The sequence below is a fragment of the Schistocerca nitens genome, chromosome 12 (assembly GCF_023898315.1).
Source record: "Schistocerca nitens isolate TAMUIC-IGC-003100 chromosome 12, iqSchNite1.1, whole genome shotgun sequence".
NCBI classification, from domain to species: Eukaryota; Metazoa; Arthropoda; class Insecta; order Orthoptera; family Acrididae; genus Schistocerca; species Schistocerca nitens.
In genome coordinates this window covers 124,104,317-124,128,706 of record NC_064625.1, presented here as the reverse complement: position 1 = coordinate 124,128,706, position 24,390 = coordinate 124,104,317, and the positions used below count along the sequence as shown (strand labels likewise).

Sequence of the window (24,390 nt, the reverse complement as noted above, 5' to 3'; positions counted from 1 at the left end):
CTTTTCATTTACATAAGCTGGAGGTAAAGAGATTAAGAAGAGTACATTTTTGACAGATTGCAAAGTGTAATTTCTACTGCAATTCATGTTAGCAACATAAAAAACACACACCGACCTATACTTAACAGGCGGACAGCAGCCACCACCCAGTTAAGGGGAATGGGATGCTGAAAACTTTTCTACATAGGGCTCACACCCTCTCTGCTAACGAATGCCTCAACTAAGAACTTTAACATCTCACAGCAGTTTTCTGGAAGAGTGGCAACAAGAAGTGGAAAATTCGGAGAACCCTACATTTAATACCCTCTGTACAATTGGTGAAACCAGAAGATGTTTCTCGGGAGGATGCAGCCATCGCTTTTATTCCTTTTCGTGGCATCCGGGAAAATAGGACGAATTCTCCAGAAACATCGAGTGAAGACGGTTTTCCACCCACAAGTGAAAATACAGGCACTGCTCGATAGTGTGAAAGGTGACCTCAGACTACGGAAATCCAGGGTGTGTCAGATACCCTGCCAGTGCGGTCAGACGGTGCATACTGTCGAAGATCACTGCCGAGAACACTGACAGGACATCAGATTGCAGCAGCCTCGTAAGTCGGCAGCTGCAAAACAGTGTCTCTCAGAATTACGTTGAAGGGGTTATAACCACACCAAATTTCTGACTCAGGTGCTCAACTTCTGGGACTGCATCATTTAGCAATCCGTTGTGATTCGAATAAGGGATTTGCTAATAAATCTCGATAGCGTGTACATCCTTACTAAGGCACGGGACCCTTCTACTAGAATGCTGCAGAAGAGAAAAGAGATCCCAGACATCGAACTGAGTTCAGGTGCAGGTAGAGGAACAGCAGAGGTGCTGCCAGCATGTGCACCCGGGCGCGAATCTGCGACGGAACACAGTGATGCCGGGAGGACTAGGGATAGGGATGCCGGACGTGGACGGTCGACAGAGTGGCTGATAGCGCAGTGCCGACCTCCTATCAGTTAGTTTATCAGCGCACCTGATGGCGACGTGATCATTTGCAGAAATATTGTATCTGTTTGACACTGACATCTGGCATTTTGCCCGTGAACTATTGTGACAACCTTAAATAAATTGTCATTTTTCTAAAATATTTTGTAAAAGCAAACACAGTGTTTTTAAAAAGAACCATATTTATTTCAGTCTGCTTTATTTGGAATTTCGTTAGAATTATTATCTCAGAAAGTTACTGTGGTGTGCGTACTGTAAGACTTTCGGTACACACACCGTCAGATTATTTGACTTGTCGCTCTAACGAAGTAGGCGAGTGTCAGCAATATGTCTCGTGGTCATATCGTGGCGTGTTTATCTTCTGCCGTTAGGTCAGACGATAGAAATGCCACTTGCACGCTTAGAGTAGCAGATTGACGGTGACCAACTTTAAACAGAACTTGATTAATTTTCACACACATTTATTAAAATAATAAAAATCATAGATATTACCTAACTTGATCTGGATGCTGTTTACAATTGACAATCTGAAGTTCCTTTGGTCTTGGTACGTTAATCTTATTCTCACATATCTCTGATACTTGACAAAGTGTCTATACATTTCTCTTCATGGCTATGTACAGGAATATGATAATCTTTTTAGGCGCAGACTGAAACTTGACTATATACTGGTACAGACAAATGCAGACTGGTGCAGATAAATGCAGACTGACCAATCGGAAGTCTGTACACTCGTTATAATACCTTGCACGTTCAGGTATCACTGCGCGAGTGTGATCCGTGAGGAGAAAAGGTTCTACATTAGCAGCAACCTCATTGGCTGCGTTACATATTAATACGCAGATCGGCGGAAGCAGAGGAGATAACATCTTGGACCTACTGATAACAAACAGACCCAAACTTTTCGACTCTGTAAGTGCAGAACAGGGAATCAGTGATCATAAGGCCGTTGTAGCATCCCTGAATATGGAAGTTAATAGGAATATAAAAAAAGGGAGGAAGGTTTATCTGTTTAGCAAGAGTAATAGAAGGCAGATTTCAGACTACCTAACAGATCAAAACGAAAATTTCTGTTCCGACACTGACAATGTTGAGTGTTTATGGAAAAAGTTCAAGGCAATCGTAAAATGCGTTTTAGACAGGTACGTGCCGAGTAAAACTGTGAGGGACGGGAAAAACCCACCGTGGTACAACAACAAAGTTAGGAAACTACTGCGAAAGCAAAGAGAGCTTCACTCCAAGTTTAAATGCAGCCAAAACCTCTCAGACAAACAGAAGCTAAACGATGTCAAAGTTAGCGTAAGGAGGGCTATGCTTGAAGCGTTCAGTGAATTCAAAAGTAAAATTCTATGTACAGACTTGACAGAAAATCCTAGGAAGTTCTGGTCTTACGTTAAATCAGTAAGTGGCTCGAAACAGCATATCCAGACACTCCGGGATGATGATGGCATTGAAACAGAGGATGACACGCGTAAAGCTGAAATACTAAACACCTTTTTCCAAAGCTGTTTCACAGAGGAAGACCGCACTGCAGTTCCTTCTCTAAATCCTCGCACAAACGAAAAAATGGCTGACATCGAAATAAGTGTCCAAGGAATAGAAAAGCAACTGGAATCACTCAACGGAGGAAAGTCCACTGGACCTGACGGGATACCAATTCGATTCTACACAGAGTACGCGAAAGAACTTGCCCCCCTTCTAACAGCCGTGTACCGCAAGTCTCTAGAGGAACGGAGGGTTCCAAATGATTGGAAAAGAGCACAGGTAGTCCCAGTCTTCAAGAAGGGTCGTCGAGCAGATGCGCAAAACTATAGACCTATATCTCTGACGTCGATGTGTTGTAGAATTTTAGAACATGTTTTTTGCTCGAGTATCATGTCGTTTTTGGAAACCCAGAATCTACTATGTAGGAATCAACATGGATTCTGTAAACAGCGATCGTGTGAGACCCAACTCGCGTTATTTGTTCATGAGACTCAGAAAATATTAGATACAGGCTCCCAGGTAGATGCTATTTTTCTTGACTTCCGGAAGGCGTCCGATACAGTTCCGCACTGTCGCCTGATAAACAAAGTAAGAGCCTACGGAATATCAGACCAGCCGTGTGGCTGGATTGAAGATTTTTTAGCAAACAGTACACAGCATGTTGTTATCAATGGAGAGACGTCTACAGACGTTAAGGTAACCTCTGGCGTGCCACAGGGGAGTGTTATGGGACCATTGCTTTTCACAATATATATAAATGACCTAGTAGATAGTGTCGGAAGTTCCATGCGGCTATTCGCGGATGATGCTGTAGTATACAGAGAAGTTGCAGCATTAGAAAATTGTAGCGAAATGCAGGAAGATCTGCAGCGGATAGGCACTTGGTGCAGGGAGTGGCAACTGTCCCTTAACATAGACAAATGTAATGTATTGCGAATACATAGAAAGAAGGATCCTTTATTGTATGATTATATGATAGCGGAACAAACAATGGTAGCAGTTACTTCTGTAAAATATCTGGGAGTATGCGTGCGGAACGATTTGAAGTGGAATGATCATATAAAATTAATTGTTGGTAAGGCGGGTACCAGGTTGAGATTCATTGGGAGAGTGCTTAGAAAATGTAGTCCAGCAACAAAGGAGGTGGCTTACAAAACACTCGTTCGACCTATACTTGAGTATTGCTCATCAGTGTGGGATCCGTACCAGATCGGGTTGACGGAGGAGATAGAGAAGATCCAAAGAAGAGCGGCGCGTTTCGTCACAGGGTTATTTGGTAACCGTGATAGCGTTACGGAGATGTTTAATAAACTCAAGTGGCAGACTCTGCAAGAGAGGCGCTCTGCATCGCGGTGTAGCTTGCTCGCCAGGTTTCGAGAGGGTGCGTTTCTGGATGAGGTATCGAGTATATTGCTTCCCCCTACTTATACCTCCCGAGGAGATCACGAATGTAAAATTAGAGAGATTAGAGCACGCACGGAGGCTTTCAGACAGTCGTTCTTCCCGCGAACCATACGAGACTGGAACAGGAAAGGGAGGTAATGACAGTGGCACGTAAAGTGCCCTCCGCCACACACCGTTGGGTGGCTTGCGGAGTATGAATGTAGATGTAGATGGTCTGTCTCTTAGGACAGCGCCATCTCGCAGTGCGGAGACGGACGAACGCTGTGCCTCCGCTGTTGTGCTTAGCGGGGCGCGCTCTAGTGGGAAAGTTGTGTACGCACTGACTACGCGGAACTATGTACACAACAGTTACATACATAATTTTGTAACTATGACAATATTATAAAAAGATTAGTTGTTAGTCACCATACAGCGGAGATACTAAGCCGCAGGTAGGCACAACAAAAAGACTGTCAAACAGGCCCTTACCAGAATTACACCACACACACACACACACACACACACACACACACACACACACACACACACACACACACACACACACACACAGAACTCAAACACACATGACCACAGTGTCTGGCTGCCAAGGCCAGACTGTAGGCAGCTGTGCATAATGGGAGAAGCACCATTGCAGTGGGGGTAAGGAAGAGGCTGGGGAAGGATAGCAGGTTAGGAGTGGGGGACGGTAAAGTGCTGCTTGTGAGAGCATACAGGGAAGAAGTGAGGAGAGGGTAGGACACCTAGGTGCAGTCAGAAAGTTAGAGGGGGGGGGGGGTTGGAGGGGCAGCAGAAAAGGAGAGAAGTAAGAAGACAGTGGGTGCATTGGTGAAATAGAGAGGGATATATATAGCACTGGAATGAGAACAGGGAAGGGGATGGGTGGGTAAAGGACAATGACTAACGAAGGTTGAGGCCAGGAGGGTTATGGGAATGTAGGCTATATTGTAGGGAGAGATCCCACTTGTGCAGTTCAGAAAAGTTGGTGTTGGTGGGAAGGCAGAAGCTGTGAATGAGTCAGTGAAATGGAGAATGTCATGTTGGGTGGTGAACTCAGCAAGTGGGTGGCCCAGCTGTTTCTCGATCACTATTTGTCGGTGGCCATTCGTGAGGACAGACTGCTTGTCGCTTGCCATTCCCGTGTAGAATGCAGTCACATGACTGGTATAAGAGGTAGCCCTGCCTTTGATGGGATAGGTGACACTCGTGACCTGACTGGAGCAGACGGTTGTCGGAGGTCGTAGGGATATGTTTTGTATCTAGGTCTATTACAGTGATATGAGCCACGAGGCAAGAGGTTGGGAGCAGGGATTGTGTAGATATGGACTAAGATATTGTGTAGGTTCAGTGGGCAGTGATATACCAGCATGGGAGGGTTGGGAAGGATAGTGGGTAGGACATTTTTCATTTCAGGGCATAATGAGAGGTAGTCAACACCCTAGCAGAGAATGTAATTCAGTTGCTCCAGTCCCAGTTGCTACTGGGTCTCGAGGGGAATGCTCCTCGGTGGCCAGACAGTGGGACTTCATGAGGTGATGACTGACTGGAGAGATAAGGCACAGGAGATCTGTTTTTTGCACGAAGTTCGGGGGGGGGGGGGGTATTGATGGTATGTGAAGACCTCATTGAGACCCTTTGTATATTTCACAAGGCACTGCTCATCACTACAGATGCAATGGCCATGGTTGGATATGCTGTATGGAAGGGACTTCTCAGTATGGAATGGGTGGCAGCTGTTGAAGTGGAGGTATTGCAAGTGGTTGCTAGGTTTGATATGGATGGAGATATTGATGTAGCCATCTTTGAGGTGGAGATCAACATTGAGGAAGGTGACTTGTTGGGTTGAGGAGGACCAGGTGGACCAAGACAGGGAGGAGGTGTTGAGGTTCTGGAAGAATGTGGATAGGGTGTCCTCACCCTCAATCCAGACCATGAAGTCATCATCACTGAATCTGAATCAGGTGAGGGGTTTTGGATTCTGGGTGGTTAGAAAGGATTCTTGTAGGTGGCCCATAGGTTGGCATAGAATGGTGCTACGTGGGTGCCTATAGCCGTACCCAAGATTTGTTTGTAGCTGATACCTTTAAAGGAGAAGTAATTGTGGCTGAAGATATAGTTGATCATGGTGACTAGGAAGGAGGTTGTAGGTTTGGATTCTGTTGGATGTTGGAAAAGGTAGTGTTCAATAGTGGCAAGGCTATGGGCATTGGGGACATTAGTCGATAGTTGGTGGAGGAAATGGTTGGTATCTATTACATAGGAGGGTAGGTTGCGGGTAATAGGCCAAAGGTGATGGTCTACAAAAGCAAATATTCTTTCAGTGGGAACACAGTAACCGTCCCTAGCCAGAACCCAATCCCACATACTGCTCCTGCATTTTTGCTTGACTCGTGGAATCCCCCCCAAACGGTCTTACCATCAGATTAACCATCTCCAGCTGCAATACCCGCATCTATAATGACGAAAACTTTGTTTGACAGTCCTTTACTTGTGCCCATCTGTGACTCAGCATCTCTACTGTATGTTGAGAAGAGCTATCCTTTTCATAATATTGTCATTATTCCAGACTGGAATTTCGGTTGTTTAATTTTGTAACTAATGTCATATTTGGCTTCATGTAATTGATTAACTTTTAATTGTAAAAAGTCTCAGCTAAACAATGACTGTATTCAAAGCTGATTGTTGTATAAGTATTTAAGAAACTGTGTTGTAACGGTGGTAAATCAGTCTTCTGCATAGTTTTTAATGCCCAGTCAGTCATTTGGTTACATGAAATGTTTCAAAAAAAGATTAAAATTGTGAGTTGAATCTGTTCTAAAGTAGGTAACATTCCCAAAATGGAAGTTGACATAGTGGAGAGCCTCAGTACACTAGCTAATATGCATTCTGATTATAATGAGTTTATGCCTACTGACAAAGAAGACACACAGTTACAGAGTTGAGTGAAGCACCTTGCGTATGGCACTTTATAATTTGGTCGAGTGGGCAGCGGAACATTTAAATGTGAAACACCTTGTTGTCTACTTGTAGCTTCACTGCCCTTCAGCCACTTCCCGTACTTCTACGCAGTAACACTCAAACAACCAACTTACTTCACAGTTTCTGAGACGCTCTTTCCCAGGCACCGGGGTGTAATAATGCACTCCTTGTCAAAGTCACTGACCTCAGTGGATTTCCCATCTGCAGCCCGTATCGTCAGAAGTGTGATTCTCCATTCACCTCTGCTGTACTTACCGCATTGCGTGCCTCCGGTGCCCCAGGTAGTGTTCAGTATTGTGGTGCGCAGCTGTCGTAATTTTTTGGCTCTTTATTGTATACGTCTAGTGGACCACTGGTCAGATTTCTTCTAAAAATGTCCTGTTAATGTATGTGCCTAAAGAAACTCCACTCTACGTTTACAGGTCCTTTAAATGATGACAGCATCCTTCAGACATTCAGCGAAAACAGAGAGCCTGCAGTGAAGGAGCTGACGGATGACACGTTCGAGCACCTGACCCAGGCGGCCAGTGGAGCCACCACAGGGGACTGGTTTGTCATGTTGTGAGTATGGAGAGACCTATTGTGTTGTAAAATCTGTAAACCTGGTGTGTGAGCTTGAAGTTAATTGTCAGTCCAGTGTGTCTGTACATTCAGTTATTTACCCTTTCTTGCCTCAGACTATACACCCTAGTTTTGATAATTTTTTTATGTAACAAGCTAAAGGCCTTCTTGAGAGCGATCAGTTTTAGCCTTTGATTCTGTCTGTTGACTTTGAGCCATGACGTAGTGGTCTTTTGTTGCAGCTGACGTCATACTTATGTGGTGTCTGTGTGTAAAATATTGATTTAGTTTGTGGGAGGCCTGCAAATGCTATGTTTGTATTAGACGTTAGAGGATGTTTAGAATTATGATGGTGTGGGCACATTATTAAATCTACAAATTTATCTTCTCGTACCAAAGCTGTTGAGCATACACTCCTAATCGATCGGAGCTGGAACATTATCTTCAGCTGTCCTAATGAATGCAAACATTCATCACAGTTTGCATCAACTTGGAATTTCCAATGAATACATCTTCCTTTTGACACTTATTTTTTCTCAGACGAGAGTGAAAATGAAACGTAATGAAATTAATGTTATTCAGTGAATAGAATGTTAATGTCAATGATTATGCAAGATATAAGTTCAGCTGCAAATGAAGACTGAATCCTTTAATGTGAGGTGTTAGGAAAGCAGTATTAATAACTGAAAATAGGTTCAAGATGTACCAGAATTATTGAGATGGGGCAGACAATATGGTCCAGTGCAGTAGAATGACGTTTTGATAATCATTGTGAGATTCCTGTAAGTGATATCAACTGTAACGCAAAATAAAATCGTAGAAAAATCCAGGGTGGAATAATAACAACATTGTGAAAATGATAGATTGCTGCTCACTGCTGCACGAACCACATCTTGTGAAAACCAGGGTCATTTTGGATGATGGGTATGAAATTATCTTGCAAAACCTTCACTTACTGTTTGGTAGCCACCATGCCATCATACCGATTATTCTGTGTCTGGACATTGCACACTGCACAGCAACTGTTGAGGTTGAAGAGACTTCTCTATCATGAAATTCAGATTCTCAGTCGCCGAAATGCGCTAATTTTGCTTATTGACGAATCCGTCCAAATGCTTCATCGCTAAACCAAATTATAATCACAACAAAGTCCTGTTCATCAATCTTGTGGACAATAGTGTTGGTATTCCATGCCCCTGGGAATTAATGTCTGATGGGTTTGAGTTTTGTGTGGGGGGAGATGCAGGTCTTCAATAGCAATTTGTCAGAGTGTCTCCCGGTTGATTCCCACCTGTCGTGCAGCTTGTCTGATTGATTTCCTGGGGCTGATTTGAAACACAGTGTGTGTCTTCTCAATGTTTTCAGGCATTTTCACTCTTTTTGGACAACTGGCATTGCCAATACTGTCATCACAAACAGTACCTGTACCTGTACCTGTTCTCTCAGACGTGCAAATCAATTTCTTGATTGTTAGCACACTTCAGCTTGAACTTGGACACAAACTTCCTTTGAGCTGCAGTTGGGCTGTTATTGCTCGCATAGTAGGCCTTCACAAGTGCTATACACTCAGGCACTCTCTACCGTGACGTTTTCACGTGCAAATGGCCACCATAACAAGACGCATGTTCATACTAATTCCCATCGTGCTCCACAGTTAACCGTGCAGTTTGACTGCCCTAATGCAAACTATTGAGAAGTTATGACTATTTTATTTTGTATACCGTATTTACTCAAATCCAAGCCGCACTCGAATCTAAGCCGCACCTGAAAAATGAGACTCAAAATCAAGGAAAAAAAAAATTTCCCTAATCTAAGCCGCACCTGAAATTTGAGACTCGAAATTCAAGAGGAGATAAAAGTTTTAGGCCGCACCTCCAAATCGAAACAAAGTTGGTCCATTTTAATATGAGACACAATTTAGGTCGAATGAATGACGGTACAACTACAGTAGTTTGGTTCGAGTCGTAAGCTTAACAGTTAAGCTTTACAAGGTAGCCATTGCTATGTGTCAGGCGCTCCGTCCGTATTGATACGGGTACCCTTCCTTTTTCACGTGCTTCGTCTGGTTTGAATTGATTGCTTATTTTTCTTTGATCTGATAAGTGCCATTTTCTTTGTTATAGGTGTTAACGTCGCTCTAAGCTGAAAATGCATTACTGTACTGTGTCATGCATTGTTTGTCGCATTCTGATAGCGCATGTTCATGGCCTGTCGCCGCTTGCGGCATGGCTTGCTTTTCTGCGCGCCGCTTTTTTTTTTTTTTAAAAAAAGAATTGTCTCATTAGCGAAACAATGGCAAGAGGCTGCTGTTTGTTGTTACTTACACTGCTGCTTTCTTTGATAATGATCAACAAGAACCAAATAATAGACTGCGTATGATAGAAGATGTTCTGAACGAGAGTTTAGCGAAAATTTTTCCCCGTTTGAAAATCTTTGCAGACGCCGCTTTAGTACATTACATTACATTCTGCACAGAAATTAGTCATCTTAGATTTAAATATCTAGTCAATTGCCGTGCTTCATTTCTGACTGTATCACTATTAGCCAGAAGAATAATACGAATATAAACATGACATACTAAGTATATTCTTCCACGTTTGCTGTTGTCTCACTCTAGTTTCATAGTTTATTAGGCAGATAGGATTTAAATGAGATAGCAGCAAACACGAAAGAATACATCGCAAAATGTTTATATTCGTATTATTCTTATGGTGAAGAGAATACTGCATGTGATTCACAATTGATAAAAGTTCCTATTAGCAACCATCTCTTCTCACAGGTAGAAAAAAATTCAGAACATAGAGTTAGCCATATTGACAAAAACCCCAAACAGTCTTGCCAGTCGGATTTTCGTAGTACATTGAAATGCTGCTACATTCGAAGATTAACAATACGGAATTTGTATTTGTTTCGTTGGATAATGTATGAAAATGCAGTGGTCGAAACTCGGGGCGGAGAAAAAGGCTCGTCTTCCACTTTTTTTTTTTTTTTTTTACTGACGCAGAGGTTTTGGCGCCAGTATTTATCTTTGTGCCTGCAAAGCAAGCCTGTGTAGCGCTACATATTTTCGACGGCAGAAGTTAGTTGTGGCGGCACCTACCAACATTTTTCAGAACTTCCGCTTAATTTGCACTCGATTCTAAGCCACAGGCAGTTTTTTGGATTACAAAAACCGGAAAAAAGTGCGGCTTAGATTCGAGTAAATACGGTAGTTCAGTTATTATCAGCCTGTAAATTTTTTTATGAAATTGCATAAAATAGAGTGGCATTATTGGTACTTGTTTAAAAAAACCAGGCATATCGGATTGCAACATTTAAAATTGTGCTCTTGCCTGCTCACAGTGAGGGGACGGACTGTGCAGAGTGCGGGCGCCTCATGGCTCGCTGGGAAGCTGTCGGTGCCAAGCTACGTGGCCGCGTCAACGTGGCTCGTGTCGACGTTAACTCGGCAACTGCGAGGCGGTTCTCGGTGTCGCGGGCGCCTACTTTCATATTGTAAGTACGAGATTCCTCTTTTCTATTGAACACTCCAGTAATAATGTGAAAATGCTCTTAACTCAGTGCTGACATTCTTGTTGCCATTATAAACATACGTGATGAACAATAAACGTAAATTAAAGGGTGAACCCAAACCGCAGAGACAAAATTTCAGAGGCTGTTCGAAGACATTTTCTGAGCAGTTTGCCACCAGGGACTAACAGTCTGTGGTAGATCATTACAGAGTAATTGTATTTAGTTCAATTTCTTGTACCCCCTTTTACCTCTGTATCTGCATTTGCATAGATAATACCTGCACAATAGTGCAAATGTCAACAATACATTCTGTGTGTCTTTTGCAGACATAAACTTCATCCATTCACTCATGGTAATGCTTTCTGTACACTTCGCCCTCAAACTTACACTCAGTATTGCTTGTTTGTTGGGTGGGTTTAGTGATGAAGAGTTGGCTGATGTACAGCTTGTATACAGGTTCACTGACTGAAGTGAAACTGCATCACAGTACTTTCACACATGTCTGAGGGTTGTTTCAATATTTTGTTTCGCGTTGTACATTTTCATAATTAAATATTACTGGCTTTTGCACTGTTGTGAAGATATTTTCACACAAACAATGACAAATAAGTCATAATTACATCAGTACTCTGTGACAAGCCACCAGAGGGCTGATCACGGTGGCGTAGTGGTTAGCACATTGCACTCATATTCGAGAGGACGACGGTTTAAACCTGCTTCCGCCCATCCTGATGTAGGTTTTCAGTGTTTTCCTAAATCACTTCAGGCAGTGCCGGTATGGTTCCCTAAAAGGGCACGGTCGATTTCCTTTCCCATCCTTCCATAATCAGATGGGACCGGTGACCTCACTGTTTGGTCCCTCCTCTCCTCCCCCTCAGCTTCCCCAGGTTGACCAACCAACCGAGTTGCCAGAGGCTGTGGGTCCCTCCCACCAAAATGCTCAGCAAGTGTCACTGAACAACCACAGAACTATTGATGGTGGAAAGGCATTATCCCTGTACATTATGAACAATTTCTGGCGAACAAAATAGCATTTCTGTCGTTAATGGTGTTTGAGAGATTTGTTTGTCAGGAAAACTTTGTCACAATCACAATTTTGGATAATCAGTAACCAAATTGTTGGTTCCAGCTGTTAATGGGCTACTCTCAGACCTGGAACAAAATGATAAACACAATAGTGGTACACTAATGGGATCAAATTAAAATTGCAAAATTAAATGACAATAGCAGAGTATAGTAGAGCAGTGTACTTGAAAAAAAGAAAAAGAAAAAAAAAGTCCTTTTCGCTGTAGCAGTGAAAATGAACAGCTTGTAGTCGGAATACCACACTTATTTTGAATCAGTAATAAATGATGGACATCCTAAAACTCCTAAGACTAAATGACAACAACATTCATCATGAAGCAAGGCTTGCTCAAGAAGAAATTACACGATACTCCGGAACACAAATTACAGATGGCTGAAGGAGTTCATGAAAGGAAAACTGCTAATTTAAGCAATGTGTCATTGATTATTAGCCTTATTGTTAATGCTATGATCTTTAGTCCAGGCAGGTTTGATGCTGCTCTTCACTCTACTCTATCTTCTGTATGCCTGATCTCTGTGTAGTTTTATCTCGAAACTGGCAGAAAATCCAAAGAGATTCTGGTCTTATGTGAAGTAGGCTAGCGGCATGACACAATCGACACCTTCTCTGCACAATAGCAATGGAAATACTATTGACAACAGTGCTGCCAAAGGAGAGTTACTAAACACAGCCTTCCGAAATTCCTTTGCCAAAGAAGAAAAAGCAAATATTCCAGAATTTGAATCAAGAACAGCTGCCAACATGAGTAATGTAGAAGTAAATATCCTTGGAGTAATGAAGCGACTTAAATCACTTAAAGAAGCAAGTCTTCTGGTCCAGATTGTATACCAGTTAGGTTCTTTTCAGAGTATGCTGATACAATAGCTCCATACTTAACAACCATATACAACCGTTCGCTTAACGAAAGATCCGTACCCAAAGACTGGATAGTTGCGCAAGTCACACCAATATTCAAGAACAGTAGTACGAGTAACCCACTAAATTACAGGCTCATACCATTAACGTTGATATGCAGCAGAATTTTTTAACATTTATTGTGTTTGAACATTATGAACTACCTCGAAGAAAACTGTCTATTGACACACAGTTGACACAGATTGAGAAAACATCATTCATGTGAAACACAATTAGCTATTTACTCGCACCCAGTATTGAGTGCTGTCGACAAGGGATTTCAGGTTGATTCCGTATTTCTGGATTTCTGAAAGGCTTTTGACACTGTGCCACACAAACGGCTTGTAGTGAAATTGCTTGCTTATGGAATATCATCTCAGATATGTTACTGTATTCATGATTTCCTGTCAGAGGGGTCACAGTTGTAAAGGCGATAAATTCAACTAAATACCTAGGAATTACAATTACGAACAACTTTAATTGGAAGGAACACATAGAAGATGTTGTGGGGAAGGCTAACCAAGACTGCGTTTTATTGGCAGGACACTTAGAAAATGTAACAGATGCACTAAAGAGACTGCATACAATACACTTGTCTGTTCTTTTCTAGAATACTGCTGTGCATTGTGGGATCCTTATGTGACAGGATTGATGGAGTGCATCAAGAAAGTTCAAAGAAGGGCAGCATGTTTTGTATTATTACAAAATGGAAGAGAGAGTTAATCATACAATGTAGGCTTTCACGGCGGGTATTGTCTTCACTTAAAACTTCCGGGCTGATAGGCCGTGGTTGAAGTATAAAACTCTCTCCTGACGTTTCGTCTCCGACTGCGGGAGACATCCTCGGAGGTACAGCAGCAAACTGGAAAGAATTTCACTGAAATAATACAGGATTTGGAGTGGACTTCATTAAAAGAAAGGCATTTTTTACTGTGGTGGAATCTTCTCACGAAATTTCAATCACCAACTTTGTCCTCCGAATGTGAAAATATTTTGTTGATGCCAACCTAATTAGGGAGAAATGATACCATAATAAAATAAGGGAAGTCAGAACTTGGCATCAGAAGATACAGGTGCTCATTTTTTCCATGCACTGTATGAAATTGGAATAATAGAGAATTATTGTGAAGGTGGTTCAGTGAACCCTCTGCCTGACACTTAAATGTGATTTGCAGAGTATCCACGTAGGTGTAGATGTAAAATTACTGCAACCTACATCTGTTAACCAGCTTGCTCACAGTACAGTTTTTATCCCACACGCCCCCATTACCAAACTGAAAATTCCTTGATACCTCATTTAGTCAGGATGTGCCATAATTTTTTTCCCCCAAATCAAGTCAGTACCTGCTCATGAGTGATCAGATCTACCCATGTGATCTTTCACAGTCTTCTGTAGCACTTCTTGTCTGAACTCTTTATTGTCCATGTTTCGCTTCATATAAGAGTATATTCCAGACAAGAACCTTCAGAAAAGACTTTCTAACACTTTAATTCATATTCTTTTCTCCAGAAATGCTTTTCTTGCTATGACTGTCTGCATTTTGTATTCTCCCTACTTTGGGCGTCATCAGCTATTTTGCCACCAAAATAACAAAACTCTTCTATCCATAATTTTGATTTTCAGCTCTTTGTATTGGCCATGTTTGCAGTTACAGTTGTTGGATGTGAGGTCCGCCAGTTATGCAAAACACCATTTTTCTCAGTACCCAAACATGTTTTGGCACCACTGTGCCATCATCAGTGGGTTTTCGTTGTTACCTGTAGTAATTAACACACAAGTGATCAAGAAAATTCATGCACGCCAAATGTAAAGAATAAATAAAAACGAAAACCCACTGGTGATGGCACAGTGGTGCCGAAACATGTTTGGGTTCTAAGAAAAACGGTGTTTTGCATAACTGGTGGACCTCACATCCAACAAATTAAAACTCTTCTACTACTTTTAGTGTCTCTACTATTCCAATCTTCTGAGCATCACCTATTTTGACTGCATTCCATCAGTCTTCTCTTACTTGCCCCGATGTTCATCTTATAACCTGTTTTCAAAATACTGTCAATTCTGTTCATCTGATCTTCCGTGTTCTTTGCCGTCTCTGAAAGAATTACAGTTTTGTCATTAAAGCTCACATTTTTAAAATTCTTTTTCTCCAAATTTTAATTTATTTTCCATATTTCCGCTCGGTTTCCTTTCACAGCATGGTCGATGTATGTTTTCTGGAAAAAGCATTAATTTTGGATTACTGCTCCATGCCATTAGCTATAATTTTATATAAATGAATTATAATACTAAATTTTTGCCTGTCTCCTGCACCCTAATCAGAAGATTAATAAGTGTCACAAGATGAATAAACCCACTGTCACTATAGTTGAATTCTTTTATCTTGGCGGCTCGCGCATGCCCGCCCAGACGCGGGAGATTGCTGCGTTGCCAGTTGCACACGACGCACGCGCCAAGAGAAGCAGCGCCATAGTATAGTATAGTTCGCAAGCTTACGTTTAGGGGGGAGCGCGCAGTTTATGAAGTAAAGCCACCACGGCCGCATTAACCCTTTCGCTGCTACAGATACGTGCTCCCCGCATTCCGCGCTGTGCGCGATTTTGTCACTGCACTGCTCGCCTGTGCTGACACATGGTGTTTCCGACTGCTTTGACACACTTATCATTCGATTCCACAAAAACTATTTGCCCCAAAAATTAGATTTTTTCACATCTTCTTGACTGATACCTTCCCCCCACTTCCTTTGACTGATTGAAGTGCTTTAAAATAAAGCCAAACACGCCCAGTGTAATAAAACTTTTATTACAGTCGCGAAAGAAGGAATATTTCTCAATATTACATACAACACCTATGTGGTACTTAAATTAAATGAGATATTGTTATACAGTAAATTTTATATGAAATTTAGGTACCTTGTCCACATTTCATTCTCAACATTGTGGCAACTAAAATCGACCATACGGAAAGTATACGCTATGGACTTTTACCTCTGCAAACTCTTCAAAATTTCGTGCAATGGTTTACTATATTTAATGCTGCACAATAACTGGGTTGAACATCGAAACAAAATTAAGTCATTTATGGGGGGAAGGTATCAGTCAAGAAGATGTGTAAAAATCTAATTTTTGGGCCAAATAGTTTTTGTGAAATCGAATGATAAGTGTGGCAAAGCAGTGGGAACACCATGTGTCTGCACAGGCGAGCAGTGCAGTGATGACAAAATCGCGCACAGCGTGGAATGTGGGGAGCAAGTGACTGCAGCAGTGAAAGGGTTAATGAAGAGACAAAGCACTAGAAATTTCAAAAAATTGCATTCAAACGAATAAAATTCGTGAAGTAAGACACTTGATGTTGTTTTTAAATAAAGAAAATATTTAGCATCGTACAAGGTTTGAACTCATTACTTTTCACTTACTAACCCAACGCCTTAACCGTTACGCTAGCGCAGCTCATACTGCAACGTCGCTCCATAAGGACTATAACAGGTCACGCAAAATTCTGACAAACACTGTTGGTATGCCTATGAATTACTCGCACTTCGTCGAAGTACAATAGGAAATAAACAATGACCGCTGTACTTTATTGCGAAAAAGCGGTTCGTGAAATTGATACAAACACCTTTCCTTGCTATCGCCTGAATTAAGAGTCTTATTGCTTGTTTGGTTTAATTAATTAATAGAAATTGAAGCAATTGGTATAAATAATGGTTTTTCCAAACTTTCAAAAAACAAAGTCTGCTATCAAGACATTGATTTTGTTCTATTACTTTATTTATGACTGAACGTTTCTAAAACTGAAGACACTTGTCCGTGCTCTGCTCTGCAGTCGAGATCTGGCAACGTCGTTCTCTGTTCATTGGCTGACTGTATTTTTTGACGTCAGATGCGCAGAACGAATCTAAACTCGGCCGCCAACATAAATGACGCGCACTTTAATCAACTGCTAAGAGCAAGCAATGTGATGCCAGCCTAGGCAGAAAAGAGCTTCACGAACGCAATTTCTTGTGGATATGTGGTGAAACTTGTAAATGTGTTATTCTGAAACTGTTTATTCAAAGTACTAACAACAGTTGTGGATATCTTGTGTCCAAGATGGAAAACAAACTGCAAAAAGTAATGTTCGGTTTCCTGTTGATACATGGTTCGCTATTTTTTTTTAATGTAGTAGATTGTTGTTTACAAGCATTGTGTGTCATTATTGCTTTATTCCATTCCAGGTTCAGGCACGGAAGGCTGTACAGATACAATATCCACAAATATGACATTGACTCGTTTGTGCTGTTCGCCTCAGACTGGTTCAAAAATGTCGCTGCAGAGCCTGTGCCAGTACCAAAGAGTCCATTGTAAGTACACCAAGGCTGACTGGTATATGTTGTACATAGAATTATGGTACACAGACAACTGGGAGCAAATTGTGGTGTGTTCACTTGTCATAAAAGTACAGTGTGTCGCAAAAAGAATGACCGGATTTTAACTTGTAATACTATTGAGACAAATGTCACTAGGTGACTGCAACAGCACTAGATGTAATCAGCACGGTCTAGAGTTTCAGAAAAAATCTGCTAGATGTCGCTACAAGTGCTGACCTGGAGCGTGCAGCTGGCCTCGCGCAATATGGCTTCCGTGCAACAGAAAGCATATTGTGTTATTGAATTTAGTCATACTCAATCAGTGAACGCAGTTCAGCGGGCGTTTCATATTTGATTTCATGCTACACCACCATCACCAAAGAACATTCGATGGTAGTATAAACAGTTTGAAGAAACAGGATGCCTCTGTAAAAGCAAAAGTCCTGGCCGGCCATGCATTCCTGAACAAACAGTGGAACAAATCTGACGAGCATTTGAGCGGAGCCCCCGAAAGTCTACGGGTCGTGCTAGACGAGAACTTGCGTTACCGCGCATGACAGTGTGGCGTGTGCTACGGCGTCATTTAGCCCTCAAACTGTACCAACTGCAACTGGTACAAGCTCTCCGAGATACTGACAAAGTGAAGTGAGTGGACTTCAGCAATGCTTTTCTAGAGGACATGGAAGATGACACTTTTATGTCATGGTTGATACTCAGCAATGAGGCAACTTTCCGTATTAGCGGTAAGGTTCACCGTCGTAATGTGCATATATGAGGCCTTGAAAGTCCTTTTTTAAGGAAGAAACTGTAGCAGGACAATCATATCTTGCAATGCTACAGAAGTGGTTATTCCCACAACTTGACTCTGACAATTTCATCTATCAACAAGATGGAGCACCACTGCACTGGCACAGCAACATGCAGTTTCCTCAATGCCAGCGTACCTCAACGTTGGATGAGGCATACAGGACCACGGGACCAGGCTTTACACTCTTGGCCTCCTTGGTCCCCTGACTTAACACCATGTGATTTCTTCCTGTGGGGATATGTTAAACAATGTGTTTACGTTCCTCCCTTACCTCATGACATTGATGAGCCAAAAACCAGAATTCAGCTGCTGCAGCTTCAGTGACAGAAGACACCTTACGCCCAGTTTGGGATGAATTTGGCTATCGGCTAGATGTTGTCTGTGCAGCCAATGGAGGACATATTGAACATTTATGATGAATTTTTATAAACTTCTGTCTTTTCTGAGTAATTTAGTATGCAATTTATTGGTGTTAAGCCCTTCTTCCTAATAATAATTCTATTTAAAATCAGGTAATTCTTTTTAGGACACCCTGTATTTGTTTTTATTTCGTTGCTCAGCAAGGTCCGTAACTTGGCCGTGAAACATCTCATTACATATCCAAAGTTTTTTAAAAAATAATATCAGAATTGCTATAATGTTGAAGTATAAAATTCTGGAAGAAAAGTGATTATTTATATTTGAAATATGGCACATTTGCCACTGGAAAATCATGATTGTAATGCAATTTACAAGGGGATCTGATAGTGACCTTCTCAGACTTTCTTTGTACTTATCGTCTCTGAAGATTAGAAGATTTTTTGAGCACTGTTAATTTTAAAACATTTGTAAATTTTTGAATTGATTTCACTCATAGTTCATCAGATTGTAATCGCAGTCAGCGGTTTGAATCTCGCTACTGGCATAGCTTTTTAATTTTATAAATTTTGTATTTGTTCATAAATGAAAATGTTAACAGATGTTGAATCATAATTTTTAATCAGAATAACATATTTTTATTTTTATTGCTATTATGCAATTAAAATTTGGTACAAAAATGTGAAACATCATATACAAAATTAAATACTTCTTACTTCTAGAGATTGACTAGTATTATAGACATGCAAATTTTTATTTTTTTTTATTTATTTATTTATTTCATTTAGAAAAGGTCATTTCTCAGTTCTGTATCAAATTTTAATTTATTTTCATATGGCTAGTAATTAAAAATAATAAGATGTTATTTTTATTAAAAATGTTTCATTGTTTGTTAATTAACATTTCCATTTGTTAATAAATACTAGTGAGATTCAAACCACAGACCTCATGATTACAGTCTTCCGATGCTACGTTCTTTTTTCTTTTAATTAATCACATCATGTTGAACATAATTAATAATTACATCTTCACATTGCACTTGAAATGAGCAATGAAGATCATAAAAAATGTCAAACACAATGAACAGGCCTACATGAGAACAAACTCCACACATCCCCAACGAAATACCTGCCACAGCAACTTAACTCTATCTGCACACACTTCCACAAAACACACACATCACATTTAAAAAAAATAATAAAACTATGAATATTTTGTGATTACAAACACCCGAAAATCTCATATTCTTCAAAGGTGATTTTTTGAATTGTATCATAGTGCTTTAATAAACTGATGTTCAGGCGTTGAGCTTCACATCCTATGAGTATGAAGGAAATTGGTGATTGCAGAGCAGCCCACGATCCCTAAGGTCCTCTTATTGGATTGGAAAGCTTACCTCTGTATTATTTTTCAGTCATGCTGAAAACAGAACTTGTAGAGTCTGGCACACCTGTCTTTGAAATGGTCAAGGAAGCATTATCAGAGTGCAACTCGTTCATCTCCCTTGTGCTTATGGAGACGTCATTGTAGCAGCTTCTGAGGTGGTACCCATGTGGTACCCTCCAGTAGGTGCCATGTTTCTTGACTTCTAGAAACACTGTCACCTAGGAAACAAAATATGTTCATGCAGAATGTTAAAATATATATGTGATTTGATTGAAGATGTTGCAGCAAATTGAACTCATTATGTTGTTCTTATGACAGGGAGGTATTGTTATCAAAAGACGTTAGGTAGAGTGATAGGACCCCTGCTGTTCATCAAATTTTCCACAGGAAAATTGCTGCTATGCATTAAATGTGGTGACTGTTTGGCCACTGCATCATATCAGAATCGTATCTCGTGTGAAGCTGACTACAAAAGAATAGTTACAACTGTACAAGTGTGCCTATAGAGGTTTATTGGTCAGGTCAACTGATGCCTACTGTGCCCCCCCCCCTCCCCCAGCCCCCACCCCACCCGCTGCCGTCAAGTAAGAAACAGACAGTTGCAAAAAAGTTAAATAAACTGTAATTGTTTGTACATTTATCCCACAATAAGACAAGATGGTCAGTGCCTTCGTGGAAAAATCTTTGTGTTTGCCTACAGAAAGATCATTGTACCTCTTCGTCCGATGCAAGTTGACGCACACAGATGAGTGTCTTCAGGTCTCCAAAAATATAGAATTCACATGGACAGAGACTGGGACTGTATGGAGGATGTTTATACATTTATTCCACTGTGAGACAAGATGGTCAGTGCCTTCACAGGAAAATGTATGTTGTTGCCTGCAGAAGCACTTACACATAAGGGCTTCCCAGAAAAACTTCTACAGTGTAGACAAAACAACCTCGGCAACATATGGTTGTGCATTATTTTGCAACAGAGTTATGCCACAGTCAACCTTCCTGGGTGTTTGGTCTTGTTGGGGAGGTTCAGTTTTTACAGAGTTTCCATGTACTGCTGTGTGTTTAATTGTGGTGGCACATTCCAAAAAGTCAGTGCACAATGCTCCTTTGCAGTCGAAGAGAAAGGTCATTGAACCTGTTGTTTTAACTACAGTGCAGAAGTTTCACTGGGAAGCCCTTACACCTCCTCCATACCGTTCTGATCTCTGTGTTTGTGATTTCCACGGTTTTGGAGCCCAAAAAAAAGACATTCTTGGCCACAAATTCACTTTGTTCGACGAGGCAAATGTCTGGGTATAATTATGGCTCCGTAGGCAATCACAAAAATTTTCCGTGAAGGCACTGACAGTCTTCTCTCACAGAGAGATACGTGTATTAACAGTTATGGCAACTACTTTTGAAATAATAAACAGTTCACTTACTTTTTTATGTCCACCTTGTTTTCATGTCCACCTTGTTTTCATGTCCACCTCTTACAGAAGCAACCAATTCGGTAGCACAGTCATTAGCACATTCAGAAGAACGACAGTTCAACCCCGTATCCGGCCATCCTGATAAATTGCTTAAGGCAAATGCTGGGTTGGTTGCTTCAAAAGGGCAGGGCTGCTTTCCTTCTCCATCCTTCCCTAATCGGAGTTTGTGCTCTGTCTCTAATGATCTCATTGTCGACGGGACGTTAAACACGAAACTGCTACTCCACCCCCTCCCTCCCCCCCCCTCACCCCTTCCCTCCCCCCCTTCTTACAGAAACAGAATTAAGAAGAGGAAGGCTTCGAAGACAAAACATTTCCAAAAACACAGCAGAAGAGAGGCAAGAAAATAGTCATCAGATGGAGTACGATTGAAGAAAGTGTAAAGCTAACGTTGTACCTCGAGTGTTTGCTAGCAGGCCTGATATGAAAGCAGAAGAAGGAAAAGAATTAGCAGTGAGGCTCTCGACAGTGCTGTTGCCTTCTTCTCACAATCACATTGCAGCAACCTCCCTGTCAGTTGAGGAAGATATTGTTTTGCCAAGAATTTGTGAAATCCGTATGAAACAGAAAAAGGAACACCTTCCTGTGAGTATATTGAAATAAGCCTAATGAAGTGTAAACTTATCTCCTGGGCATTTATGACCTTAGATGCTTTGCACACAAAAAAAAACACTGATTTACCTCAGTCGGGAAAGGTAGGTGTTTTGCAGGCAGTATTTGTTACACTACAATACGGGCACTGGTTTGCCTGTACACACCTGTGCTGTTTTCGCAGCTGTGTGGACAGTTCGATTGCGAGGCCCGTTTCCCGTGCCAGCTCACCGAGTCTCAGAGTACCCCCAGGCTACGTACTTCGATACACCTGTAGCCACTATTTTTCATTGTGAGCTCTTACTTGCCAGTTGCTTATTTCCAGGGCAGCCGGCGTCTGTCTTCTGTCACCCCTGTGGCCAGTGGCAACTGCCTTCCTTTTGCTCCTCTGCTGCCGCGAGGTCCGCAGCGTGCAAATGTACCCTTAGTTCCAGTATGCACCAGCAGGTAGTGCGACTGTTGCCTTCCCCTCTTAAATATGTTAATAAAACATTAATGTTTGGGGACTGCAACACATAAAAAGCACTAATATTTGACAGATGGCGGAGGCATTTAATGGTTACTAATTTTCCTCGGTTAAATTTAACATCAAACAATTTACTTAATAATATCAGAGCTAGCTTATAGTAGATGTCTTCCTAACTCACCAGTAATTCGTTTAATGAATCTGGTTTTATCTCACAAAATTTTACCTCATTCAGTGTTGTAACTTCGCTGTACCCAGTTGGAAAAACTTTATCTGGTGGCTTTAACTGGCAATAATGTGTAGGGTGCATTTCATAAGTAACAGGTAGGGAAATAATATCAGAGGCACATTTCATCTTTGCTTCTACATATGGACTAATACAGTATTTGACTCGGAATACTAAATGTGGAAACGTAGGCAGATCCCGAAAGTCTGCGATTGTTGTAATCGGAGATAGCTTGTCTGACAGTGACACATTACTGAACTGTAAAGTAATAGCTTTACCGATCCATTTTGTTAAATCAGTCTTATTCTAGCGTATGTTTTGGTATGTTACATTGCGAGGACAACAAATACTGTGTTAGGGCTGCAATAGATTATCACTGATGGATGTGACTGCAAAGAACTGTTACTTTTTCTGCATAAATATTTGGCAAACTGTTGTACTCCAAAACTAAGTTCTCCCATTTTACCATATCATTTATGAATAAGCAGAGGGAAAATTTAAACAAGCATGTCTTATGCACCCTTCTCTGTTTCACAGTTTTACTGTAATATTTATGGCAAAGAAAGAAGAAACATTTTCTTCAACCACGGCATACAGCCCGGAAGACTTGATCAGTAACTACAGCATCTGGTCGTGAAAGCCTTGATTGTGTGATTGTTAAAGAAAAATCTGTGTTTCCCCCCCATATCTGTAAGTACTTTTCTCCTAGCTGTGTACATTTGTGTATCCCGTCAAACTGTGTGGGTGGGTGTAGTGACAGAGTGACTTAGGTGAACTATTTTGATTTTGGGAAGAACCAAGTCTGGGGTTTAATGTGGATGTAGAAATGTTTGGAGGAATGAAATGGTTGCATTTAAATTATTCTGTTAAAAGCACTATTTTTTTTTGAATGGAGTGAGATCTTATGGACCTTCATCTGTTAACAATTTCCCTCAGACTATGAATGCTAAGAACTGCCTTGCTTTCAAGTTACTGACAAGAATAAAATAAAGAGAAATGAAAAAGAAAATTGAAGATTTCCGATATGACAGTTTGCCTGTAGCATAGGGAGAGACACTTGAGTGGCAGTTTTGACATTGTGTTTGACAAAAGGACTGAAGATTTGACAAAAATGAAGACACACTTATATGATTGTTGACTTAGAAAAAATGTTTGATAATCGAAAGTGGTGCAAGATGTTTGAAATTCTGAGAAAAATAGGAGCAAGCTATGGGAAAAGCTGAGCAATATACTATATGTACAAGAACCAGCAGAGAACAATAGGATTGGAAGAGCAGGAATGAATTTTTCAGTTTAAAAAGGGTGTAAGACATGGATGCAGTCTTTTACTCCTGTCGGTCAATCTATAAATCGAAGTAGCAATGACAGAAAAAAAAAAAAAAATAAAAGTTCAAGGGTGGGATTAAATCTCAGTGTGAAACAATATCAATGATATTTACTGATGAAATTGCTATCCTCAGTGAATGCGAAGAAAAATTACAGGATTTGTTGAATGGAATGAACAGCATAATGAATACAAAATATAGATTGAAAGTAAACCTGAAAAAGACAAAGCTAATGAGATGGAACAGAAATGAGGATAGCGAGAAGCTTAACATCAAAATTGCAGACTGCGCAGTAAACAGTGTAAGATTTCTACTACCTTGGAAGTGAAACAACACATGATAGATGAAGCCAGGATGAAATCAAAATCAAACTAGTGCAGGAAAGAGGGTATTCCAGGCCAAAAGAAGTCTGCTAGTATCATATATCAGACTTAATTTGAGGAAGAAATTACCGAGAATGGATGTGCGGGGCACAGCATTGTACGGTAGTAAATCGCAGACTGTTGGGCAATCGGTAG

At 41.0% G+C, this 24,390-nt stretch overlaps 1 protein-coding gene across 1 annotated transcript in view; it reads left to right on the top strand.

Moving 5' to 3' along the window:
- The window catches only part of LOC126215059 (thioredoxin domain-containing protein), a 41,713-nt gene that overhangs the window by 12,808 nt on the left and 4,515 nt on the right, over positions 1-24,390 (top strand). The window contains exons 3-5 of the mRNA XM_049941708.1: positions 7,263-7,401; positions 10,744-10,896; positions 17,110-17,235. Of these exons, the coding sequence (XP_049797665.1) occupies positions 7,263-7,401; positions 10,744-10,896; positions 17,110-17,235 (418 nt within the window). The remainder of the gene's footprint in view (positions 1-7,262; positions 7,402-10,743; positions 10,897-17,109; positions 17,236-24,390) is intronic.